We start from the raw sequence: 26,513 nt of genomic DNA, 5'->3' as shown, positions 1-26,513 counted from the left end.
AATCTGTCTACTTTAAAGTAATTATTGATCAGTTTGTACTTCTAATGCCATTTCGTTCCTTGTTTTCTGGATATTCTGTAATTCCGTTGTTCATTCCTTCCTCTCTTGCTCTCTTCCTTTGTGACTTGATGTTTTTCTTTAGTGGCATGCTTGGATTCCATTCTCTTTATCTTTTCTGTATCTACTACAGGTTTTGCTTGTGGTTACCATGAGGTTTGCATAAAACAATTTATAATAGTCTATTTCAAGTTGATAACAACTTACATTAGAACATATTCTAAGCTCTACATTTTTAATCCCCCCTCATCTAATTTATGTTAGGTGGTCATAATTTACATCTTTTTTTAATCTTATGTATCCATTAACAAGTTTTTGTAAGTATGGTTATTTTTACTACTTTTGTCTTTTTAAAAAAAGATTTTATTTATTTATTTACTTGAGAGAGAAAGAGGAGGAGCAGAGGGAGAGGTACAAGCAGACTCCATGCTGAGCATGGAGCCTGATGTGGGGCTTGATCTCATGACCCTGAGTTCATGACCTGAACCAAAATCAAGAGTCACTCAACCAAGGCCACCAAGGTGGCCCACCACTTTTGTCTTTTAATCTCTTCATACTAGGCTTTATAAGTGATTAACTCACCATCTTTACATCAGATATTTTTTACAAGTAAGATTTATACTTTAATATGTTTCCCTGTTACTAATTAGTACCCTTTCATTTCAGCTTAAAGAACTCCCTTTAACATTCCTTATAAGGCCAGTCTAGTGGTGATGAACTTCTTTAACTTTTGCTTGTCTGGAAAACTGTTTATGTCTCCTTCAATTCTGAAGGACAACTTTGCCAGGTAGAATATTCTTAATTGAATGTATCTTGCCACTCCTTACTGACCCACAAAGTTACTGCTGAGAAATCTGTGCATAGGCATGGGGGATCCCTTGAATGAACAAGTTGTTTTTCTCTTCTACTTTTAAGATTCTCTCCTTGTCCCTAACTCTTGACACTTCAATTATAATGTGTCTTGGTGTTGATTTTTTTGGGTTCATCTTTATTGGAACTCCATGCGCTTTGTGGACCTTGATGTCTGTTTCCTTCCCCATGTTTGGAAAGGTTTCAGCCATTACTTCTTCAAATAAGTTTTCTGTCCCTTTCTTTCTTCTCCTTCTGGAATACCTAAACTGTGAATGTTGGTCTACTTGATGTTGTCATATAAGTCCTTAAAACTATCTTCACTGTTTTTCATTCTTTTTTCTTTTTGCTCTTTTGATTGGGTGATTTCCACTGCTCTGTCCTCAAGTTCACTGATCATTTCTTCTCCTTCACCTAGTCTGCTGTTAAATCCCTTTTGGTATTTTTCAGTGCAGTTATTCTATGCTTCAGCTCTGTGACTTTTATTTGGTACTTTCTTATATTTTCTTTGTTAAAATTCTGACTTTGTTCATTCATTCTTCTCCATCTTTATGATCATCATTTTGAACCTTTTATTTTTTTTTTTTTAAAGATTTTTTATTTATTTATTTGACAGAGAGAGACAGTGAGAGAGGGAACACAAGCAGAGGGAGTGGGAGAGGGAGAAGCAGGCTTCCCGCAGAGCAGGGAGCCTGATGTGGGGCTCGATCCCAGGACCCTGGGACCATGACCTGAGCCGAAGGCAGATGCTTAACGACTGAGCCACCCAGGCGCCCCATTTTGAACCTTTTATCTGGTAAATCTCTTATCTCCATTTCTCCTTTTTCTGAGGTTTTATTTTGTTCTTTCATTTGGAACATATTCCTATTTCTTCATTTTACTTGACTTTCTTTGTTAGTTTCTATGCATTCAATAAAACAGCCACCCCTCCTAATCTTGAAGAAGTGGCCTCTTGTAGGAGGATGAATCTTATCATTCAATCTTATAGATCTCGGCTGTCTCTCAAACCTCTGTGATTGTCAAGCAGACTACCTTATTCTTAGTGCTTCCTATAGTTGAGGGTATATCAAGACCTGTCAGTGTGCTAAAGAGAAGGATCTCAGCAACTAGATTCAGACGGACTAAAAGCCAGGCCCTCAAGAAGCAGCTTTTAATGTATGCAAATATACGTCTTTCAGCAAAAGACCTGGAGATGGGTATTTCTGTCTGCTCCTTCTGCACTGAGTCCTGGGTGGGGATGGCCAGTTAAGAACTTTCTTTCTTGGGGCAACTGGGTGGCTCAGTTGTTAAGCATGTGCCTTCGGCTCAGGCCATGATCCCGGGGTCCTGGGATCAAGCCCCACATCGGGCTCTCTGCTCAGCGGAAAGCCTGCTTCTCCCTCTCCCACTCCCCTTGCTTGTGTTCCCTCTCTCGCTGTGTCTCTCTCTGCCAAATAAATAAATAAAATCTTTAAAAAAAAAAAAAAAAAAAAGAACTTTCTTTCTGTGCTGAAGCCCTGTAGGAGCTTAAACCTTCCTGGCTACCAGAGCCAGGGGATTAAAAGGGTGCACTCCTTGGGCAGCAACTGCAAATTCTGAAGTGCCAGACATGTGCACATGTTAATAAACTAGCATGCTGGTTTTAATACATCAGTCTAATGAATGTGGATAATATAAGTCTGTGTCATGAAAGGTGACATCTCCTCTTGTACTGCAAATTCAGACTTCTGCATCTAGAAAAATTCAGATATTGGAGTTTTAATTAAAGTAACCCAAACAACAAATGCTTCTTTGTGAGGCCATTTTAGAAAGTAAGCCAGTCCTTTACTCCGGCAGTGATACCCATTCATCCACAGGTAGCAGAAAGTACTGCAGATAATGCAGATTGGCTTACTCAACATCCTCCAAACTCTTATAGTTTCCTTCGTGTACTATAGAGCTTTAAAAGCAAAACAAACAAGCAAACAAATGCATAACAACAACAAAAAAGTTTTTCTGATTCCTTTCGGGGGGGGTGGGGGTGGGAGAGGAGGGATCTGCATTCAATCTGACTTCCACAAGGAAACAATCCATATGAAATTTAAAGCAGAAGTCACCCGTTTAAGTCAGGCTGCACATGAGAGGTTAGATTTTTAGGGCAACATGTAAAGGTTATATTGTCTAGTACCCAACATCCTAAGTGCCAAGTGGTCAAAGGTAGAAAAAGTATGGTTTCTACTAAAACAGACCCAAGCTAGGCAATTCCTAGTACCCAAAATTGGTTCCCTGCTCACCCATAACCCATGAAATTACATAAGCTGCCCAATACACTGTCATGAATCCTTTTATGCATAAATTAGAGAAAGTAGATTCAGTTGTCTGAAACTAAGAACCCCAACAAATATTCCGAGAAACCTAGTATTTTTCATTTCTATGGTTCTAGCTTATGAATTTCAGTCCTGTTATATTGATACTCCCACCACTAATAATAATGACTTGACATTTAGTTGGGTACTTAAAAAATAATATTAAGCACTGTGACAGGTGATTTATAAACATTCTGATTATATGCTCTATATTCTGTAAAAGACCTCTCAGGAAAAGGACTGACAGGGAAATCACAGTTTCTCCATGAGAGGATACAAATCTTCCTAATAAACCAATTCATGAATAGGCCATTCTTGTGAATATTCAGATAATGATCAATATTTTAAAAGAAAACAAAGTTTACCTTCTTCCTCTCTTCTCCAACAGTATAGTACACCTCAGTCTTTCTAAAGTAGCCCAAAGAACTTAAACTTACAGTTCTAACAAAAACAAATATGGCATTAAAAAAAGATTCCTAAATGTTGTTCTTTTGGCTAGAAAAGTTGTTGTACCTGAAGATTGATTTCTGCCTCATAGAAGGTTAGGCATGAGCAGTAATGTCGATCTGAGTCAATATCTGTCAGGACCACCACAAAAAATGTTGGCTGCTTCCTCTCTCTGGACAGCTGCCACCCGCCAGGCTGACAAAACTAAATGGGATAGAAAAAAATTGTCACATTTTAAAGGTATAATGAAAATTTATTATTTACAGATTTTTGTGAAATGTTAAATATCCCTCCATTGTAAAAAAAAAAATCCAGCTAATGTGATGTTACCTAAGCCAATATATATATTTAAGTACATATTTATAATGTAGAACACTTTCTCTAATGTACATATACATTTTATGAGGACAACTTAGATTTTCCACAAATGCTACTCATTCTGAGACACAGATTGGCCTATGTAGAAACAAATCACCATAAATGAAAAACATCCCCACCTTTAGAACAAATCATGAAATGAGTTGAAGGTAAAGTACTAAGTATCTATCACTGATGGAAAACAGAATTATTTTAAAATTCCTTCATTAATCTAAGTCTCCAATTCAATACAATGAAAAAGATATCTTATTCATCAAGATAGATAATGTACATTAATGTATTTTAAAGAATAGAAAACATACAATGTATGCTCTTAGACCACAACAGAACTGAACTAGTAACAGAAAAATAGCTGAAAAAGTCCCAAAATACTTGGAGGTTAAACAACACACTGCTAAATAAACATGGGTCAAAGACAAAATCTCAAAAGAAATTTGAAAAATATTTTTAACTAAATGAAAATGAAAATACAACTTAATTAACATTTTTGGAATTCAGCAAAAGCAGTGCTTAAAGGAAAATTTATAGCACTGAATGCATATATTAGAAAAGAAGAAAGATCTAAAATCAATAATCTAAGCTTCTATCTTAGGAAGTTAGAAAAAGAAGAGAAAATTAGATCCAAAGTAAGCAGATGAAAAGAAATAATAAAAATTAGAGAAGAAATCAATGAAATTGAAAACAAAAAATCAATAGAGAAAATCAACAAAACATAGCTGGTTCTTTGAAAAGATCATTAAAATCAACAAGCCTCTAACCAGTTAACTAAGAAAAAAAGAAGAAGAAAAGATACAAATTACTAATATCAGAAATGAAAGAGGAGACATTACTACAGATCCCATGGACATTAAAAAGATAATAAAGAAATACTCTGAACAACTCTATGCCTACAAATTTGACAGACTAGATGAAATGGATCAATTCCTTAAAAGACACAATCTGATAAAACTCATACAAGAAGAAATAGACCACCTGAATAGGTCTCTATCTATTAAATAAATTGAATCAATAATTAATAACCTTCCAAAATAGAAAGCATCAAGCCCAAATGAGTTCACTGGTGAATTTACTAAATATTTAATGAAGAAACTATACAATTCTCTACAATCTCTTCCAGAAGACAGAAGCCAAGGAAATACTTCCTGATTCATTCTATGAAGTCAGCATTACCCTAATAGCAAAAGCAGGAAAAAAAAAAAATCATAAGAAAACTACAGATCAATTTCTCTCATGAACATAGATGCATAAACCCTCAACAAAAGATTTACAAGTTGAAACCAACAATGTATGAAAAGAATTATAAACTACAACCAAGTAGGATTTCTTCCAGGTACACAAGGCTGGTTCAACATCTGAAAGTAAGTTCAACACATCAAGAAGACAGATAAGAAAAAAATCACATGCATATCAATACATGCAGAAAAAGCATTTGAGAAAATCCAACACCCATTCATGATAAAAACTCCCAGCAAACTAAGAATAGAGTGGAAGTTCCTTAACTCGATAGAGAACATTTACTAAAATCCTACAGCTAATGTCATACTTAATGATAAAAAGCTAGAAGCTTTCTCAAGGAAAGGATGTCCCCTATCACCACAACTCTATAAAATTGTACTGGAAGTCCTAACTAATGCAATTAGACAAAAAAGGAAATAAAAAGTGTACAGATTGGGAAGAAAGAAATATAACTGTTCACAAATGACATAATTGTCTAGGTAGAAAATCTGAAAGGATCAACAAAAAGACACCTGGAAGTAATCAATTATAGCAAGGTTCCAGGATACAAGGTTCATATACAAAAGTCAACTGCCTTCTTATATACCAACAAATGAACAAGTGTTGTTTGAAATTAAAAATACATTACCATTTACATTAGAACCTCTCCCAATTAAATACTTAGGTTAAATTTAACAAAAAATATATAAGATCTACATGAGGAAAATTATAAAACTTTAATGAAAGTAATCAAAGAAGAACCATATAAAGAGAGAGAGAGATTCCATGTTTGTGGATAGGAAGACTCAATACTGTCAAGTATCAGTTCTTCCAAACTTGATCTATAGGTCAATGCAATCCCAATCAACATCCCAGAAAGTTATTTTGTGGATAATGACAAACTGATTTTAAAGTTTAGACAAAGGGGCGCCTGGGTGGCTCAGTCGTTAAGTGTCTGCCTTCAGCTCAGGTCATGATCCCAGGGTCCTGGGATTGAGCCCTGCGTCTGGCTCCCTGCTCAGCAGGAGGCCTGCTTCTCCCTCTCCCACTCCTCCTGCTTGTGTGCCCTCTCTTGCTGTGTCTCTCTCTGTCAAATAAATAAATAAAATCTTAAAAATAAATAAATAAATAAAGTTTAGACACAGAGGCAAAAGATCCAGAAGAGCCAACATAATACTGAAGAAGAAGAATAAAGTCAAAGAACAAAGTCATTATCTGACTTAAAGACTTAATATAAAGCTAGAGTAATCAAGACAGTGTAGTATTGGTGAAAGAAGAGACATACAGATCCATCAAATGGAATAAAGACCAGAAATAGTATACCCAAACACAGTCAACTTTGACAAAGAAGCAAAGGCAATGCAGTGGAAAAAAAGATAGTCTTTCAACAAATGATGCTGAAATAACCAGATATTCATATAGAAGAAAATGAATCTAGATATAGACAGACCTTACACTCTTCATAAAAATTAGCTCAAAGTGGATCATACACCTAAATGTTAAAGCACAAAACTATAAAACTCCCAGAAGATAATATAGGAAAAAATTTACATGACCTTTGGTTTTAGCAATAACTTTTTAGATAAAACACCAAAAAAATAAACCATGGAAGAAATCATCGATAAACTAGACTTCATTACAATTAAAAACTTTTGCTGTGTGAAAGATACTATCAACAAAATGAGAAGACAATTGGGGCACCTAGGTGGCTCAGTTGGTTAAGCGCCTGCCTTCAGCTCAGGTCATGATCTCAGGATCCTGGGATGGAGCCCCATGTCGGGCTCTCTGCTCAGCAGGGAGTCTGCTTCTCCCACTTACTCCACCTCTGTGCTCTTCCCCTCTCTCTCAAATGAATAAATAAAATCTAAAAAAAAAAAAAAAGCAATCTTGGCTGAACAGCAGCCTGGACATTAAAAAAAAAAAAAAGAAAGAAAGAAAAGAAAAGAAGACAAGCCTAGAAAGGACTGGGGAAAAAAGTTTGCAAAAGACATACTAAATAATGTATAGTCATCCAAAATACACAAAGAATTCTTAAAAGTCAACAATAAGAAAATGAACAGCTCAATTAAAAAATAGGCAAAAGATCTGAACAGATACCTTGCCCCCAAGTTGGGGGTGTTGTCGGGGGCAAGGCCCATATGGGGGTCTGGATCATACTTCTCTAAAGAAGATACACAGGAAAAAAAGCATATGATAAGACTTTCAACATCCTATGTCATTACAGAATTACAAATTAAAATAACAATGAGACATAATTACATATCTATTAGAATGTTCAAAATCCAAAATACTGGCAATGCTAAATACTGATAAGGATGTAGAACAACAGGAACTCTCATTCATTGCTGGTAGGAATGCAAAATGGACAACCAGTCTGGAAGACAGTATGATAGTTTCTTATAAAACTAAGCATATTCTTAGTAAACAATCCAGCAATTGTGCTCCTTGATATTTACCCGAAAACATATGTTCACAAAAAACTTGCACATGGATGTTTATAACAGCTTTATTCATAATTGCCAAAACTTGGAAGCAACGAAGATATCCTTCAGTAGGTGAATGGATAAATAAATTGTGGCATATTCAAGACAATGGAATATTATTTAGTGCTAAAAAGAAGCCATGAAAACGCATGGAGGAACCTTATATGCATATTACTAAATGAAAGACCTCAATCCAAAAGGGCTACATATGGTATGATTCCAACTACATGACATTCTGAAAAATGCAAAACTATGGAGACAGCAAAGAGAGTGAATGCTAATGTACTATATGGACTTTGGGTGATAATGATATGTCGATCAATATAGGTTCATCAATTGTAACAAAGGTACCACTGTGGTTGGGGATATTGATAGTGTGGGATGCTGTATGCTTTGAGAACAGGGAGTATACAGGAACTCTTAGTTCTTTCTGCTCATTTTGCTATGAATCTAAAACTGCTTTTCCTAGACTCAAGAAGTGTGAGGGAAAAAAAAAGTAAAGTCCATTTTCAAAAATCTGAAGAAAACAAAATATCTTGATTAGCAGTATTTTTCAAGAGATGGAACAAAACAGAAATGAGCTTACCCATACAGCAGCTCTCTGTGCCAGACCACCTTCTGTTATTCTGCTCAATGACTATGTAATCTTGAGCATTTTATTTAACCTCTCAGTGCCTCAATTTCCTCATCTGTAAAAGGTAGACAATGAGTACCTATCTGCTAGTCCTCTTGGGAAGTCTACATGAGTTAACACATGCAAAATGCTGAGACTAGCTCCTGGCATATAATCCAGTGAAGTAAACATTATCCCCTTAGATCCAACTTTAGTTTCTGTCATCATATCTATAACACTTTCTTTCTCCTTCTGTATCAATTTCTTCCAAAACCTGCCCCTCCTTTCATTGCCTCATTGCCTCCTTGACTGAGTCTAATGAGACATCAAAAAGGGAGATCTGGATAATTTCCTACATTTGGAGAGAGACATTAATCATGTTCAGAGCTTCTCTACCAGTAGAAAAATTCTACCACACCAATTTCCATAAACAAATGTCACAGGAATAAATAAATAGCATGAACAGCTTAAAAATATACTAATTAGCAAATAAGTGAAAACATTTTTCTTTCCTACATTTTTATTTTGAACTAGCTATTCAACAAATATTTACTGAGTACTTGAGTATCATTTTTTCTGAGAACACTTCTCTGTAATTCCCAGTTATCTCCAGTACCTTCCAGACCCAACAATCAAGAAGTTCCTCTCCTGTGTTCCAAAACCATTTTTATACATTTTTATTATAATAAGTAATTATAATAACAACAACCTTTTCTTCTTATATATCTCCCTAGAACTTATTATCTATTCTACTAATTTGGCATGGAAAAGTTGACTCGTCATTTTCTTTATGTGTATATTTCTCTTCAACAACCCATCTATCCAAGTTCTTGTCGCTCATAAAGATTTTATATTCTAGAATAGAAGCCTTCAAAGTGTGGTACACAGAATCAGAGGAGTACCAGTGGTAAAAACTACTTTCATAATAATACTAAGAATTAGTGGTTTCTTTAACTTTGTTGACATTTACATTGATGGTGCTAAAGTAATGGCAGGTAAAACTGCTGGCACCTTAACAGAAATGAAGGCAGCAAGCCACAAATTATACTTGTAGTTATTATATTCTTCATAGCTACACATCTGTAGTTTAAAAAAAAAAGTCAGTTTCAGTTTAAAATGTCCTTGATGAAGCAATAAATCGTTTAATTTCATTATAACTCGACCCTTGAGTATACAACATTTTAAATATTCTATGTTTCAAATAGTAAGTAGATATAAAGCACTGTTGTGGGCGCCTGGGTGGCTCAGTTGGTTAAGCGACTGCCTTCGGCTCAGGTCATGATCCTGGAGTCCCGGGATCGAGTCCCACATCGGGCTCCCTGCTCGGCAGGGAGTCTGCTTCTCCCTCTGACCCTCCCCCCTCTCATGTGCTCTCTCTCTCTCTCTCTCACTCTCTCAAATAAATGAATAAACAAAATCTTTAAAGCACTTTTGCTGCATACAGAAGTATGATAGTTGTTCAGGGAACTACTACTTGTGTGATTAAGTTGTGAGCTGAACTAGCTGCCCTTCTTTTTTTTTCTACCATTTTTTACTGAAAAGAATACTTGACAGACAAATATGCTTATACAGATTTACGTATATGGCAGACATTTTCTCAAAATAAATTAAGTGGGCCTATCATTTTAAGATAAGGATCTGATATATGTGTTACCAACGATAAGCGAGCTTTCAAGCACAATCATGAGTCTCATAGCTTTTTCATTTCTGATGAATGTGACAGTCACATTAACTAATGTAATATTTAAAATTCTATTAATATGTGTCAATATTTGGAAGAGCTGCATAACTCATTGATTCCATATTTGCAAAATGACCAATGTATGATATTATAAAATCATGCATGGATAAAAGACCCATTCAAAGTGCTAAGTACACCAAGAGATTTTAATGTAACAGTGCGAAAAGTTCATTGATGTGTTTACGGATTTCACATTGCATCTAATTTTTAAGAAGTTACTACTTGTTGAGTTTTTTTTAAGATTTTATTTATTTATTTGAGAGAGAGAGAGAGAGAGATCACAAGTAGGCAGATAGGCAGGCAGAGGGAGAGGGAGAAGAAGACTCCCTGCTAAGCAGGGAGCCCGATTCGATCCCAGGACCCTGAGACTATGACCTGAGCCGAAGGCAGACGCTTAACCAACTGAGCCACCCAGGCGCCCCTACAAAAGTTTTTTCAAAGGATTTTAAATTTCAAGAATTTTAAAGGATTTTCAAGATTTCAATTTTCAAAGGATTTTAAATTCAAAAGAAATGTAACCTCCAGTTAAAATGTCTACTTTCCAAATTCACTGTATCATAAGATTAAGTAATAATGGAATTTGGGGTATCAAGAGATGATCCCACTGTTTAATAAGAAGTATTCCTCATAGGATTTGGATTAAAATATAATAATGCTAGCTGGTTCACCCACTTCAAATCTTAACTAAAAGTGTGCTGGGAAAGTAATAAACAATGAGGGAGTGGACACTATAATTCTTGAACCTGAGCTCGAGTCACATTTCTGACAGGAATGTGAGAAAATGTTTAGACAGCTGGAAACAGAATAGTCACTAAAAGATAGTAAGCAAATGATAAGCATTAAACAAACAGGATAAAATCAGGATTTTGCTCTCCCCAGTGTCTTTACTGGCAAACAGAGAAAAAAAAAATGCTATCACAGGTGCAAAACCTAAACTGGCCATCACTTTGCCCTCCTTTTTTAAGTCACTGAGGAAACACATCTATTTAGAGTGATATCATCAATGAATATACTATATAAGTTGACAATTAATATTGTTTTCACACATAAATGAGCGTATTTGCAACAGCTTATGTTTTTGACTATTCCCTTCCACCTGACCCTCATCATTTCACACAGATCATGATCATACAAATTTTACAACATATCTGGGAATAGTCTATATGGGGATTCCTTTTCAGGATGTTATCTGTCTTTGTTCAGCTCCAGTTTTCTTTAAGACCTTAGCATAACCTAGAAACAAATGATACTTCAAGGTTGCAAGGTCAGACAGACATTGCTGGATTCCACACATTAATGCAAACTTTGCTTACTTGCTTGTCTCTCTAATTGCCCCAATGTATGAAGTAGATCATTTGGAAATAGGCCACCTATCTGCAAACAAAAGGTAAGTGCCAATAATTCCTCATATTTGTTAAACACTATATATAATTGTATCCCATAAGACTCATCTTATGAATGATGAAACCAAGGCTATGAAATGTTAAGGTCATATATAGCTAGAATGCAACAAAGGCAGGACTAGAATTCAAGTCTCAGTACCTTTAGGAACTGTGTCTTTTCACTACTGAATTATCTTTATAAACCACCTTATGGATATTATTTTATGTTAATATAAATTCACAGTAGAAAAATGAGGAAAACAATAAAAATGAACTAAGTTCTTTAACATGCAAACTTTTCCTGCAACCACTTATCTCTGGATGTATTTTATTATGAATTATGAGTCCTGTTTTTCTCTATCTTCTGGAACATACACACACCATCATATAGATATATAAAAGTACCATAACTTAGGCAATCCTCTATTGTTGGTTGCTTAAGGTGTTGACAATTTTTTTTTAATAACTAATGTTAGGATATGCATGGTATTATATAAATTTTTCCAGGCATGTTTCATTATTTTTTTAGGGAAGGAGAATTGGTTTTGTAAAGCATAATCAAAATGAGCACAAAAATGTTTCATTATCCTTGAATTCCTTTTTAAAGGTTAAGCAACCCCAGAATTATTTTGTTGTGCTGATTTCTTTCATAAAGAGGGTAGAAAAGAAGTGATAACAAAGAAATGTTATTATGAACTATATCCTGACCAAAGAAGAACTGTTTGTGAAATAAAGTTAACAGAAACTTTGGGAAACTGACCTCTGCTGCCAAGCCAAGCCACAGCATCAGGTGTGTATTCTATACTTTGGATGGATTATTTTTTGAAAGTTCAGAGAAAACACAGTAGTCATAAGACTTTAGATGAGAAACCACTTTAAGAGCTGGGAAACTCTCTAACGTTTTGTTATCATAAAATAATGGATATCACATATATGTGCCTAATTTTACCGGGCAACTTTTGATGAAGTATATTTTTAAAAAGATGATCCAAAGCAATTTGCTTTAAATGAAGCTTAATTTAAAATAGGTCACTTACGCTGCTTTTCGTAAAAATTTACATTCAGGTATTTTATTACTACTACACAACATTATATTGTCCTCATCAGTATAATAAAACTTTCACTATGTATAAAATAATATGATTGTCTGCTTGGACAATCCAAGCAAACTGCTTTAACATTGCTGGAATTAACAAGAGTTTAGTTATATAGGCAGATATAAGAACACATAAAAATCAATAGTTTTCTTTGATACCAGCTATAAGTAATTAGAAAAAAAGAGCCTATTCATAATTAAGATTATGAATTAATGTGTTGTCAAAGCCACAGGTCTAACCTAACCTCTCAAGTTTTAAATATTTTGGCAAATCATTCTCATAAAGAGCCCTACACATAAGGCTTTAAATATAAAAATTTCAAGAAGCAAACTCCAAAGAGAAAAATGAACATTTGGAATAGCTTCTTTCAAGTTTTGAAAAAATACAACTGCATGATTTACCAATTTAAAACAATTTCAAGATGAAAAGCACAAAAGAAATGCTGTTAATGACTTCTGGTTAAGCACAGTAGATGAAACAAATGTGTTTACTTCTATGACCTCCTGAAAACCCTCTAAAATTGTAATAAAAAAATACAAACAGCAAAGTAATGTGAAAGGAGATAACAGGTTTAAAATGTTAACAAGAATTTGGAAGCTGGAAAACTGGTTTACACTACAAATTCCTGGAAAAGATAATGAATGGGAGGTACCAAGTATGTATGAATGTCACCGAATACAGAGGCAAGACCAAAACAAACAAAAAGGAACTCAGTGGCCATAAAGACAATGTAAGGAGATGCAGAAAATTTCAAACACTGGAGAATGAAGAAGGGATCAAAACATTAAGAAGAGGCGTTTATATATCAGAGAACATTTACAAAGCAAGAGAAATACAATAAAATTTTAAAATAAAGAAACTAGAACACTGTCCCAGTCGGTATCCAAAAGGGACAAACAAATGGAAAATGAAAGGGAAGGAAATTAGATCACTGCAGGAGTTCTAATTCTTAGGTAATAGGAAATTCAAAAAGAGTACATCCAAAGGAAAAATTTACCAAAACCCCCCCGAAACAAAAAAACAATACAACCCTCTCCCCCACAAAAAGGCCCAGAATCTTAGGACAGGACTACATTTCCATATGTCTAGCATAACTAAGTAATGTTTTTTAAAACCCATTAATTTTAGCACATCATCACAAAGTTTCAATAAATGAAAGATAAAGAAAAGATCCTAAAGGGAAAGCAATAAGTAGAAAGAGAAAAAAACAGGTTTATGTATTTTACAATAGATTGAAGATCAAAATAGTAACAGAAACCTATTAATATAATTAATCAAATTAATAGAAATAACCAGAAAAGGAATAAAATCAACTCCATAATTTAAAAAATAGGACATAATTCAACATAACACCCATTCTTAAATTATATAATGAGTTTCATTATCATTGATATCATTTACTAGACACATTAGCTGAAGCAGTCACACAGTAGAAATAAATTAAAGATAAAAACAATGGAAGGTAAAATTATTATTATTTTCCAGTGACATGATGTATAACCTGGAAAACTGAAGAGAGCCAACTAAAAAACTATTATGACAATAACAGAATACAATAAGGTAATTGAATATAAAATTAATAGAGAGAGAGGACTCTCACTTTGGGCCAAGATTTAGCCTGCAGACTGAAATACCTTAAAAAGCTGGACAAAATAAATGAAATAATGGTTTGCAAGACACTGAAATTAGGGCAATGAAGGACAAAGATCCCTGAAAGGAGGAAACAATGTGAGCCTACTACTGGCCCTGCTTTCTGTCTTGAGAGAGTTTATAGGCCATGGTGTAGGGAGGAGGAAACGAAAGCAGAGCTGAGAGGAGTCCCTAGATGAGGAGACAGAGCAGACTCTTTGGAGATGGAACACCAGAGAGGAGGGAACTGCACAGAGAAAAAAGGTAGGTGATCCTAGAGTTACTCTTGAGAAGTCAGCAGGGCAATGATCACTGCATGTGTGTAAAGAAATCACCTGAGGCTGGCAGGAGAGCCATCTGCAAAGTTTAGAAAAAACAGTGGCCACTGCTTAAGCATGGCTGGAAGAAGTGCCCATTCCCATTATCCAGACTGGAAAAATTCATAATTCTCAAGAGCTTGGATAGAGTACACAGAAAAGTCTTGCCCAAGTAGTGGAAATAATTAGTCCTAAACTGGATCTGCTCAGAACTCACATAACAAATCATAAAAGCAAGACCTAAAAAGATCAAATTGTTTATAAGTAACTTAACTGCATCTCAGGAGCTCAAGAGGATTTAAAGGAATAGAAAATATCCACCACCCAACAAGATAAAATTCATGATGTCACACATCCTATTAAATATTAACAGGTATGCAAAGAGATAGCAAAACAAAACCCATAATGAGGAGAATAATCAAACAAAACTGACCTGGAACTGACAGAGATATCAGAATGAGCAGAAAAGACACAGAGTTATTATAACTGATTCTCATATGTTGAAAAAGTTAAATGGAGACATGGAAAATCTGAAAGACTCAAACTTCTAAAGAGGAAAACTACAATGTGTGAGATAAAAAATACACTGAATAGGATTCACAGCATATTAAATGTCACAGAAGGAAAGATTAGTAAACTCGATTTGACATGAATAAAAATAATCTAAAGTGAAACAGAGAGGGACTCCTGGCTGGCTCAGTTGGAAGAGCATGCAACTCTTGATCTCAAGGTCATGAGTTTGAGCCCCATGTTGGGTATAGAGATTACTAAAGAAATAAAAAAGAAAGAAAGGAAGAAATACAGAGAGAAAAAAGAACCCTTCAAAATTAAATGAACATCAGTGAGCTCTGGGACAACTTCAAGCAGCCTAACATATGAGAAATAAGAATGAAGGCAGTGAAGAGGAGGAACAGAAAAAATTCATTTGAAAAAATAATGGCCGAAAAATAATACTAGATAAAACTATGGATCTATACAAAACAATGAAGAGCACCAGCAGTGGTAACTACATGGGTAAATAAATACAAAAGATTTTTTTGTATCATTTAAATCTCTTATTAACAAAATAACACTGCATCATGGGGTTTAAAGAATATATAAAATTAAAATGGGGGCACCTAGCTGGCTCAGTTGGTAGAGCATGTGACTCTTGATCTTGGGATTGTGAGTTTGAGCCCCACTTAGATGTAGAGATTACTTAAAAATAAAATCTTAAAAAAAAAAGTAAAATGATGTCAACAACTACACAAGTCAGGAAGGGAAAATGGAAGAGTACCGTGGTACTATATGGTTCATATATCACAGGAAAAGTGATATAGTATCACTTGAAGGTAGAGTGTGTTAAGTTAAATACACCATAAGTTAAAGATGTATAAGCCCCAAAAATGACAAAATAAAGAGTTAAAAATAATAATCCAACAAAATAATTAACATAACAATAAAAAAATTAAAAAAAAAATAATAATCCAACAAAATAAATAAAACTGAATAACCAAGAAAAATAATCTAAAAGAAGAAAATAAAGGGGAAGAAAAGACCAATGCAATGAATATAACAAATAGAAAAATAATATACTCAAGACTAAATATACTAATAATTACATTAAATGGCAGAGATATTGTGCTTGGATAAAAAAGCAAGACTCAGGGCACCAGGGTGGCTCAGTGAGCGTCCAACTCTTGATTTTGGCTTGGGTCATGAGATCAAGCCTTGTATTAGGCTCCATGCTCAGGGTAGAGCCTGCTGGAGAGTCTTTCCCTCTTCCTCTCCCTGCTCCTCTGCTCCTCCTCCCTACTCTCTCTCCTCCTCTCTCATAAATGAATGAATGAATGAATGAATGAAAGACTCAACTATATGTTACCTACAAAAAACACTTTAATTACAAAGTTCCAAAGAACTTAAAAGAAAAAGGACTGAGAAAACATATCTTATGCTAAGATTCATCAAAATAAGGCTGGCATAGCTACATTAATATCAATGTAGATTACAGAGCAAAGAATATTAACACAAACAAAAATGGCATTTTATGATATATGGGTCAACAAAGGGACATAAAATCTTAAATATTTGTGTCCCTAATAAATATCTTCAAAATTCATAAAACAAATCTAACAGAACTGCAATCAATCAATCAATCAATAAAACAGATGTTCTCTACTTTAGTCAAAGATTTCAAAATACCTCTCCTGATAATTGTTAGAACAAGTGGACCAAAACAAACAAACAAACAAACAAACAAACAAAAAAGGACGTAGAAGATTTGAATAATACTATCAACCAACTCAACCTAATTGATGTTTATAGAACAGTCCATACAACAACAATTGGAATTCTTTTCAAGCATACTTGGAACATTTACCAAGATAGAGCATATCCTGGGCCATAAAACAAGTTGCAATAAATTTAAAAGGATTCAAATAATAAAAAGTATGTTCCTATACCACAAGGAAATTAAATTGGAAATCAAAAACAGATCACTGGAAAGTCTACAATACTTGGAAACTAAATAACATTTCTAAACAACTCATGGGTCGAAGAAGAAATCAAAAGGGAAATTATAAGGTATGTGGAACTAAATGAGAATGAAAAGACCACCTTTCAGAATTTGTAGGATGCTACTAAAGTAGGACTTAAGGAGAAAGTTATAGCACCAAACACTTAAATAGAAAATAAGAAAGGTCTCAATGATCTTAGCATCTATTTAAGAATTAGATAAAAAAAGAGAAAGTTGAATTCAAAGTAAACAGAAAGAAGGAAATAACAGGGATCAAAACAAAAATCAATGAAACAGAGAACAGAAACAACAGAAAAGGATAATGATCAAAAAGCTTGATAAACAAAATGAAACAAGACGAAACCAGAGAGGGAGACAAACCATAAGAGACTCTGAATCTTAGGAAACAAACAGGGTTGCTGGAGGGGAGGGGGATGGGGCATGGGGTGGCTGGGTGATGGACACTGGGGAGGGTATGTGTTGTGGTGAGCACTGGGGATTTTGTAAGACTGATGAATCACAGACTTGTACCCCTGAAACAAATAATACATTATACGTTAATTAAAAAATAAAAAATAAAAGTTAAAAAAAGCTTGATAAACTTCTAGCCAGATTTATCATAAAAAAGAGAAGACACAAATTGCCAATATCAGGAATGAGATATGACATCATTAGAGATTACAGATATTAAAAGGATTATAAGAGAATATTATGAATATCTTTTTGCAAATAAACTTGATGAGATGAAATAGACAAATTCTCTGAATAACACAAACTACCTGAGCTTACTCATGAAGAAACAGAACACCTAAATAACTCTGTATTTATCAAAGAAATTGCAATTGTAGTTAAAAACCTTCCATGAAGAAAACTACAGTCCCAGATGACTTTACTGGTGAATTCTACTAAACATTTAAGGAATCAATAATAGTAACAATTCTACACAAAATCTTCCCAAAATTGAAAAGGACAAAATACTTCCCAACTTCATCCTATGAGGCTAGTGATACCAAAACCTGGCAAAGATATTGAACACATGAACATAGTTGCAACAATTCTTTTATAAAATGTTTTTTAGCAAACTGAATCCAACAGTATAGTAAAAGGCTAATAATATATCATGACCAAGATGGATTTATCCCAGGAATACAGGGTTTGTTTACATTTGAAAAGCAACTGATGTAATTCATCATTTAAAAACCTTTACATAAATAAAGTATAACAAACTAAAAAAGAAAAATGATATCATTTTAATAGAAGCAGAAAAAGCATTTGACAAAATTCAGCATCATTTGTGTTAAAAACTGTGAGTATGCTAGAAGTAAAAGTGAATTTCCTTAACATGATAAAGCATCTGTGCAAAACCTGTATCATACTTAATGCTGAAAAACTGAATGCTTTACTGCTAAGACCAAGAAAAAGATAGATATGTCTACTATTACGACTTCTATTCTACTTTGTACTACAGGTTCTAGCCTGAGCAATCAGGTGAAGGGAGAGAGGAAGGAATGGTAGGTGTATCAACCGGAAAAAAGATAAAACTGTCCCTATCCACTCATACGATTGTCGATGTTAAAAATGTAATGGAATCTATAAAAAATGTCTAGAAGTAATACGTGAGTTTAGTAAAGTTGTAGGATATGTGATCAACATACAAAAATCAATTGTATTTCTAGTAGTGAACAATTAAAAATAAAAATATCATTTACAACAGCATCAAGAATAAGAAAAAGGGATAGATGTCAAAAGATATGAAAGACCTGCATACTTAACTAAAAATATTGCTGAAAAACTAAGGAAGACCTAAATTAATAGAAAGATATACCTTATTCAAGTTTTGGCCCACTCAATATTATTAAGATGTCAGTTCTCCAAATTAATCTATATGTGAATAAATCTATAGAGTCAATGCAATTGCAACCCAAATGCCAGCAGTTTGTTTTCGGAGTTTTTGTTTTGTTTTGTTTTTGGTAGAAATTCTAAAACTGAATTTAAAATTCCAATGGAATCTCTATTCTGTTCCACTGATCTGTCTGTTGTTGTGCCAGTACCATACTATCTTGATGATTACAGCTTTGTAATAAAGCTTCAAGTCCGGAATTGTGATACCACCAGCTACGGTTTTCTTTTTCAACATTCCTTTGGTTATTTGGGGTCTTTTCTGGTCCCATACAAATTTTAGGATTACTTGTTCCAGCTCTGTGAAAAAAGTTGATGGTATTTTGATAGGGATTGCATTGAATGTATAGATTGCTCTAGGTAGCATAGATATTTTAACAATATTTGTTCTTCCAATCCACGAGCATGGAATGTTTTTCCATTTCTTTGTGTCTTCCTCAATTTCTTTCATGAGTATTCTATAGTTTTCTGAGTACAGATCCTTTGCCTCTTTGGTTAGGCTTTTTCCTAGGTATCTTATGGCCCAAAAACAGACACATAGATTGATGGGATAGAATAGAGAACCCAGAAATGGACCCTCAACTCTATGGTCAACTCATCTTCGACAAGGCAAGAAAGACTATCCAATGGAAAAAAGTCTCTCTAACAAATGGTGTTGGGAAAATTGGACAGCCACATGCAGAAGGATGAAACTGGACCATTTCCTTTCACCATATAAAAAATAGACTCAAAATGGATCCTGAAAGACCTCAATGTGAGACGGGAATCCATCAAAATCCTAGAGGAGAACACAGGCAGCAACCTCTGTGAACTCAGCCACAGCAACTTCTTCCTAGACACATCTCCAGAGGCAAGGGAAACAAAGGCAAAAATGAACTATTGGGACTTCATCAAGATAAAAAGGTTTTGCACAGCAAAGGAAACAGTCAACAAAACCAAAAGACAACTGACAGAATGGGAAAAGATATTTGCAAATGACAGATAAAGGGCTAGTATCCAAAATCTATAAAGAACTTATCAAACTCAACACCCAAGGAACAAATAATCCAATCAAGAAATGGGCAGAAGACATGAACAGACATTTCTGCAAAGAAGACATCCAAATGGCCAACAGACACATGAAAAAGTGCTCAACATCGCTCGGCATCAGGGAAATCCAAATCAAAACCTCAATGAGATACCACCTCACATCAGTCAGAATGGCTAATATTAACAAGTCAGGAAACGACAGATGTTGGCGGGGATGCGGAGAAAGGGGAACCCTCCTACACTGTTGGTGGGAATGCAAGCCGGTGCAGCCACTCTGGAAAACAGTATGGAGGTTCCTCAAAAAGTTGAAAATAGAGCTACCCTATGACCCAGCAATTGCACTACTGGGTATTTATCCCAAAGATACAAATGTAGTGATCTGAAGGAGCACCTGCACCCCAATGTTTATAGCAGCAATGTCCACAATAGCCAAACTATGGAAAGAGCCCAGATCCATTGACAGACGAATGGATAAGGAAGATGTGGCATATATACACAATGGAATACTACTCAGCCAATTAAAAAAATGAAATCTTGCCATTTGCAACAACGTGGATGGAACTAGAGGGTATTATGCTAAGGGAAATAAGTCAATCAGAGAAAGACAATTACCATATGATCTCATTCATATGTGGAATTTAAGAAACAAAACAGAGGATCATGAGGGAAGAGAGGGAAAAATAAGGGAAGACAAAATCAGAGAGGGAGACAAACCATAAGAGACTTTTAATCATAGGAAATAAACAGGGTTGCTGGAGGGGAGGTGGGTGGAGGGATGTAATGAGCACTGGGTATTATATAGTGATGAATCACTGACCTCTACCTCTGAAACTAATAATATACTATATGTTAATTAATTGAATTTAAATTAAAATAAATAAATAAATAAAATGAGACACCTAGGAAAAAAATTCCAATGGAAATGTAAAGGATCTAGAATAGCCAAAACAACTTATAAAAAGACAGAATTGGAGAACTAACATTACCTGATCTCAAGAACTGTGATAAAGCCCCCCAAAAAAGTGTGATATTAAAGACAGGCAAATAAATCAATGCAACAAAACAGTCCAGAAGTAAACCCACACATATAAGGACAACTATCTCCTCCCATTAATGGGACATTTTAACACTTGCTCAAAGAAAGTGTAACTGTTGTTATGTGTTCTAAAGGCAAAGGGTAATAAAATGAAGCAAAATGTTAATGAAGAAGGTCCCTAAGCAGAAGTTTCCTTGCATATTGGGTTCCCTGATCTATTGCTGCTTGCAAGTCATCTCCAATTGCCACCTCAGCAACACCCACATTAGTAAATTTTACTTTGCATAGATTCATATAGGATTAAGTGCTTCTTTAAGTGATTTAAAGGATAAATCATAGGCAACTGAGTCATCTGCTTACAATTCACCCTCTCTAATCCTGAGATACCCGTCCTGGGGAATGAATCACTGCGGTTGTAGAACTTCTGGATAGCTCATCTTATTTGGACCCTTCCATTCAATGGAGAAAAGGGTCTTTTTTGTCTGAATCCAAGGTTCAGCCATCTGACCAGTGGTCCTACACACTACTGATCTGACCATTTCAGCCAATTCCAGAGCTATGTCTTTAGAAATACCATTTTCTTATTTCCTCTCCATTTTTTATTATTATGGCTCTAGCACTGTGACTTAAGATTCTAGAATAAAATAGACCTGTATTCAAATCTCAGCACTGCCATTTATTTAGCTGTGTGAGTTCCCAAAAACCATTTTCAAATCTTTAAAAAGGAAATACATTGATCTACTTATGTGGCCTTTGTAAAAACTATTTCACGCACCTAAAATGTTTAAAACAACCCAGCAAAGAGTAAACATCCAATAAATAGTTGTTACTATTATCATTATCACTACTATTATTACCTACTTACCATCAGTTTCTCCCTTCAAAATATTTTCAACTTGATTCTTCTCTGCCTCTAGGTTCTAAGAAATTCATATAGCATTGTTCCTTCACGATGCCAATGGACAAAAATTCATACTACTTTTAAATTTTTTAAGTAAATACTTAATGAATTTGTTTTTGTTGATAAAAATCCAAACAATAAAGGGGCACCTCGGTGGCTCATTCGGTTAAGCATCTGACTTTGGCTCAGTTTGTGATCTTAGGGTCCTGGGATAGAGCCCCGTGTCAGGCTCTGTGCTCCACACTCAGCCAGGAGTCTGCTTGTCCCTCTGCCCTTCCCCCCACCCCTCGTGCTTGCTGTCTGTCTCTCTCCCTGTTAAATAAAATCTTGAAAAAAAAAAATCCAAATAAAAATGTTTGTAGAGAAAAAGTTCAAATTCTTGCTGCCCAACCCAGTGATATGGACAGTCTACCCTTCACCTCCAGCCATATTACTCATTATTAATACAGAAGTCCCCCCTTATCCACAGGGCACATGTTGCAAGACACCTAGTCGATGCCCAAAACCATAGAGTACCAAACCCTAGGTATACTGTTTTTTCCTGTAGAATATGCCTATGATAAAGTGTAATTTATAAATTAGACACAGTAAGAGATTAAAACAATGACTAATAATAAAACAATTCTAACAATATACTGTAATAAAAGTTGGGTGAATGTAGTTTCTCTCAAAACATCTTATTATACTGTAGTTACTCTTCTTCTTGTGATGATGTGAGATGATAAAATGCATATGTGATAAAATGAAGAATGACATAGGCACTGTGATCTAGCCTTAGGCTACTACTGACCTGATTATCTGTCAGGAGGATCATCTGCTTCCAGAAACAATGGATCACAGGTAATGAAATTGTGAACACAATCCCACAGAAAAAGCAGGGACATACTACTATGATTCTATCTGCTCCCTTCCCAATATTGTTGAACCACTTATATACACAGATCTATAGATGTGTATATACAAATATTCAGGCTTAATTCAAATAGTGCAATCAAACTCATCCATCCCTATCTAGATTCACTGTTAAATATTACACCATATATAAATATTTACTTTTGCTTTTTAACATAGGCATTTATCTTAGCCTCTAAGGTAGAACTTATTAAGACTATAGTTACTGAAGTTGAAATTTTATAAACAGTTTCTAAGAAAAGATGAATCATATCATCAAGACTTTGTATACATTTTATGGGAAATAAGATTCTAGTCAGTACTGAAAGTTGACATTTCAAAACCCTTTAGGCCCAACAAATCTGATTACTTATAGAAACTCATTGCCCTTTAAGAGTCGGAAATACTCGGGTATAATGGCCCAGGGAAACAGTAATAGGTATACTTTTCATTGAAAAAGAAAAGTAACAAATAATTCCTTGGTTTTTTAGAATAAATTCAAAATGCAGTGCTTAAATTGAGGAAATAAGGTGAGTTCTGTTTCAATTCTTCTTCCTTTCTGGTTTATAAACATTGTTTATAAACATTGGAATTTTACTAATTTCCTGGATAACAAATGGAAGGAATGCTCTCATTTGGGGCTTTTCCACTTATAATTCCATTATCATGATCTCAAAAAAAAAAAATACCCAGTGGAATCTTGATTTCAACTGACTCCTTCAAAAGACTTATACATAACGTGGCTGATATTACATGAAATTTAAACTTAAGAAATTACACCATGTGTGAAACATTCATTTGCATTCTTATTGTTTCAAGTGCTTCATAACAGCCCAAGGAAGGTAAAACTTGAGAATTACTGGTTTTCTTCTTAAAGAAAACAATTCAAGGGCCTGCTATCCCCTAACACAGCCTCATCTAAAGAACAAAAAGAAATGCAAGGTGCCAGGCGCATTATTTTTAAGGGAAAGTTTAACAAAACAAAGGGAAAAAGAGACACTACCTACCCAAGGAAAAATGATTTACTTATTAGCAGGTCTGAACAGGGAAAAACTGCCCAAAGTGAAACCTTTTATAAAATAAAATTACATACTGTATATTAAGCTCAGTATACTAAAAACTGGCTTCAAAATAAAGTACATGCAAAAAAGTCTCAACAAAACATTAGTAAATGGATTCCTGCAGTATATCAGAATACTAACCCAGAACAGTGGAGTTTATCCAGGCAACTTAAGGCTAGTTCAATATTCAAAAACAAATTAATATTGTCTATCATGTAAGAAAAATCACAACATACCATCAACGGAACAGAAAAAGCATTTACCAAAATTTCCATACCCATCAGGATAAAAATTTTCAGCAACCTAGTAATAGAAGGGTACTTCTTCAACCAGAAAAAGGGTATGTGTAATAAACCTATAGCTATCATCGTAAATGGTGAAAGATGGGATATTTTCCACTTATGAACAGGAACAACACAAGGATATCTACATTCACCATTCTGACAAGAAAAGATATATATATATATATATAGAAAGAAGGAGTAAAACTGTCCCAATTTGCACATGACAAGAATGTCTATATAAAAAATCCCAGGGAATCTACAAAAAACACTTTTAGAACTAATATGAATAAAATTGCAGGTTACAAGTTCAACACACAAAAGTCACTTAAATTTTTATATATTAGCAATAAACAATAAGAAACAAAAGATTTTTAAGTACCATTTATAATAGCTCCAATAAAATGGAAATACTTAGGCGTAAATCTAACAAATCATGGCATAGATGAAAGAAATCATAGAATACCTCAACATATTAAAGGTGTCAATTTTCACGAAAATGATCTATAGATTTAATGCAATATCAATCAAAATCCAAGCAGGGCTTTTTTTTTTTTTTTGAGACATAGGTAAATTCATTCTTAAATATTATGCAGTAGGACAAAATACCAAAATAGCTAAAAGAATTTTTGCAAAAGAAAATTAAGTTAGAGGAATCATACTACTGGATTTTATTACTTACTACAAAGCTACAGTAATAAAGACAGTATCATACCAGCTAAGAAATATAAATAAAAATACTAGAGAGAGCAATGGAACAGAATAGAGTCCAGAAATAGACTCATACAAATATGGCCATCTGATCTTTGACAAAGGTACAAAAACAGTTCAACTAAGAAAGAGTGGTCTTTTTTCAACAAGTGATGCTGGGACAACAGGTCATCTATGTGCATGCAAAAAGAAAAATTAACCTCAAACTAAACCTCTTATCTTATACAAAGATTAACTCCAAATGGATCATAGATCTAAATATAAAACACAAAACCATAAACCTTTTAGAAGAAAACATAAGAGAAAATCTTTATGACCTGGGGTTAGCGAAAAAGTTAACACCAAAAGCAAGATCCATTAAAAAAATTCATCAGACTACATCAAACTTTAAAACTTTGTGTCGGGGAGCCTGGGTGGCTCAGTTGGTTTGAGCAACTGCCTTTGGCTCAGGTCGTGGTCCCAGAGTCCCAGGATCGAGTCCCGCATCAGGCTCCCTGCTCAGCGGGGAGTCTGCTTCTCCCTCTGACCCTCTCCCCTCTCATGCTCTCTCTCACTCTCTCTTCTCTCTCTCACATAAATAAAATCTTAAAAATAAATAAATAAAACTTTGTGTCTAAGAAAAATACTGTTAAAATGAAAAGTCAAGTCTCAAGATTATATAAAGAACTCTGAAAACTCAACAGTAAAAATAACCCCATTAGAAAATGGGCAAAGATTTTAGTAGCTATTTCTCCAAAGAAGAATGGCCAGAACACATGAGAAGATGCTCAACATCATTAGTCATTAGGGAAATGCAAATGAAATACATGAGATAGCACTTCACACACATTAAGTTGGGTATAGTCAAAAAGACTGATAAAGTGTTGATGTGGAGAAATTGGAACCCTCATACACTTGCTGGTGGGAATGTAAAATAAAGCAGTCTCTTTTGTAAAACAGTCTGGCAGTTCAGCACAAGGTTAAACATAGAGCTACCATATGATGCAGTAATTCTACTACTAGGTATATACTCAAGAGAAATGGAAACGTGTGTCCACACAAAAACCTGTACATGAATGTTCACAGCACATTATTCATAATAGCCCCAAACTGGAAACAACTCAAATGCCCTTCAGTAGGTGAATGGATAAATAAACTATGGTATATCCACATAATGGAATACTAAGTAAAAAAAGGAACTAACTACTGATAATGGGAACAACTTGGATGAACCTCAAATATATTATGCTAATTGAAAGAACCCAGGACCTAAAGGTTATACACTGTGTGATTCCACTTCTAAGGCATTCTTGAAAAGATAAATCCACAATAATGAAAAACGTATCAGTGGTTGTCAAGGGTTACAAGTGGTAGGAATGTGACAATAAAGGGACAGCATGAGGAAATTTGCTGAGTGATACAACTGTCCTGTATCCTGATGGTAGTGGTAGTTACTCAACTCTAAACATGTGTTAAAATATACAGGGCTCTATACTAAACAAATAAAAAGGTCAATTTAACCATATAATAACTTAAAAAATAAAAAATTTTCAAAGAATAATAGACAAAATTCTATTAATCCCAGCAACTTCATATGAGAAGTAAAAAAGAAAAATAAACTTGGCCAAATTGGAGTGTTTAGAGCCAAATAAACAGGATTCTTTTTCCTGGGGTCTCTGATTACTTAGAAAAAAAAAAA

General features: G+C 34.5%; 1 protein-coding gene across 4 annotated transcripts in view; it reads right to left on the bottom strand.

The window, feature by feature from the left end:
- The window catches only part of SBF2 (SET binding factor 2), a 454,330-nt gene that overhangs the window by 244,094 nt on the left and 183,723 nt on the right, over window positions 1-26,513 (bottom strand). For all 4 annotated transcript variants that reach the window (XM_078058407.1, XM_078058408.1, XM_078058411.1 and 1 more), the window contains exon 3: window positions 3,744-3,881. In XM_078058407.1, the coding sequence (XP_077914533.1) occupies window positions 3,744-3,881 (138 nt within the window). The remainder of the gene's footprint in view (window positions 1-3,743; window positions 3,882-26,513) is intronic.

This window comes from Halichoerus grypus, chromosome 11 (assembly GCF_964656455.1).
Source record: "Halichoerus grypus chromosome 11, mHalGry1.hap1.1, whole genome shotgun sequence".
NCBI lineage: Eukaryota > Metazoa > Chordata > Mammalia > Carnivora > Phocidae > Halichoerus > Halichoerus grypus.
This window is presented reverse-complemented; position numbering and strand designations above follow the sequence as displayed.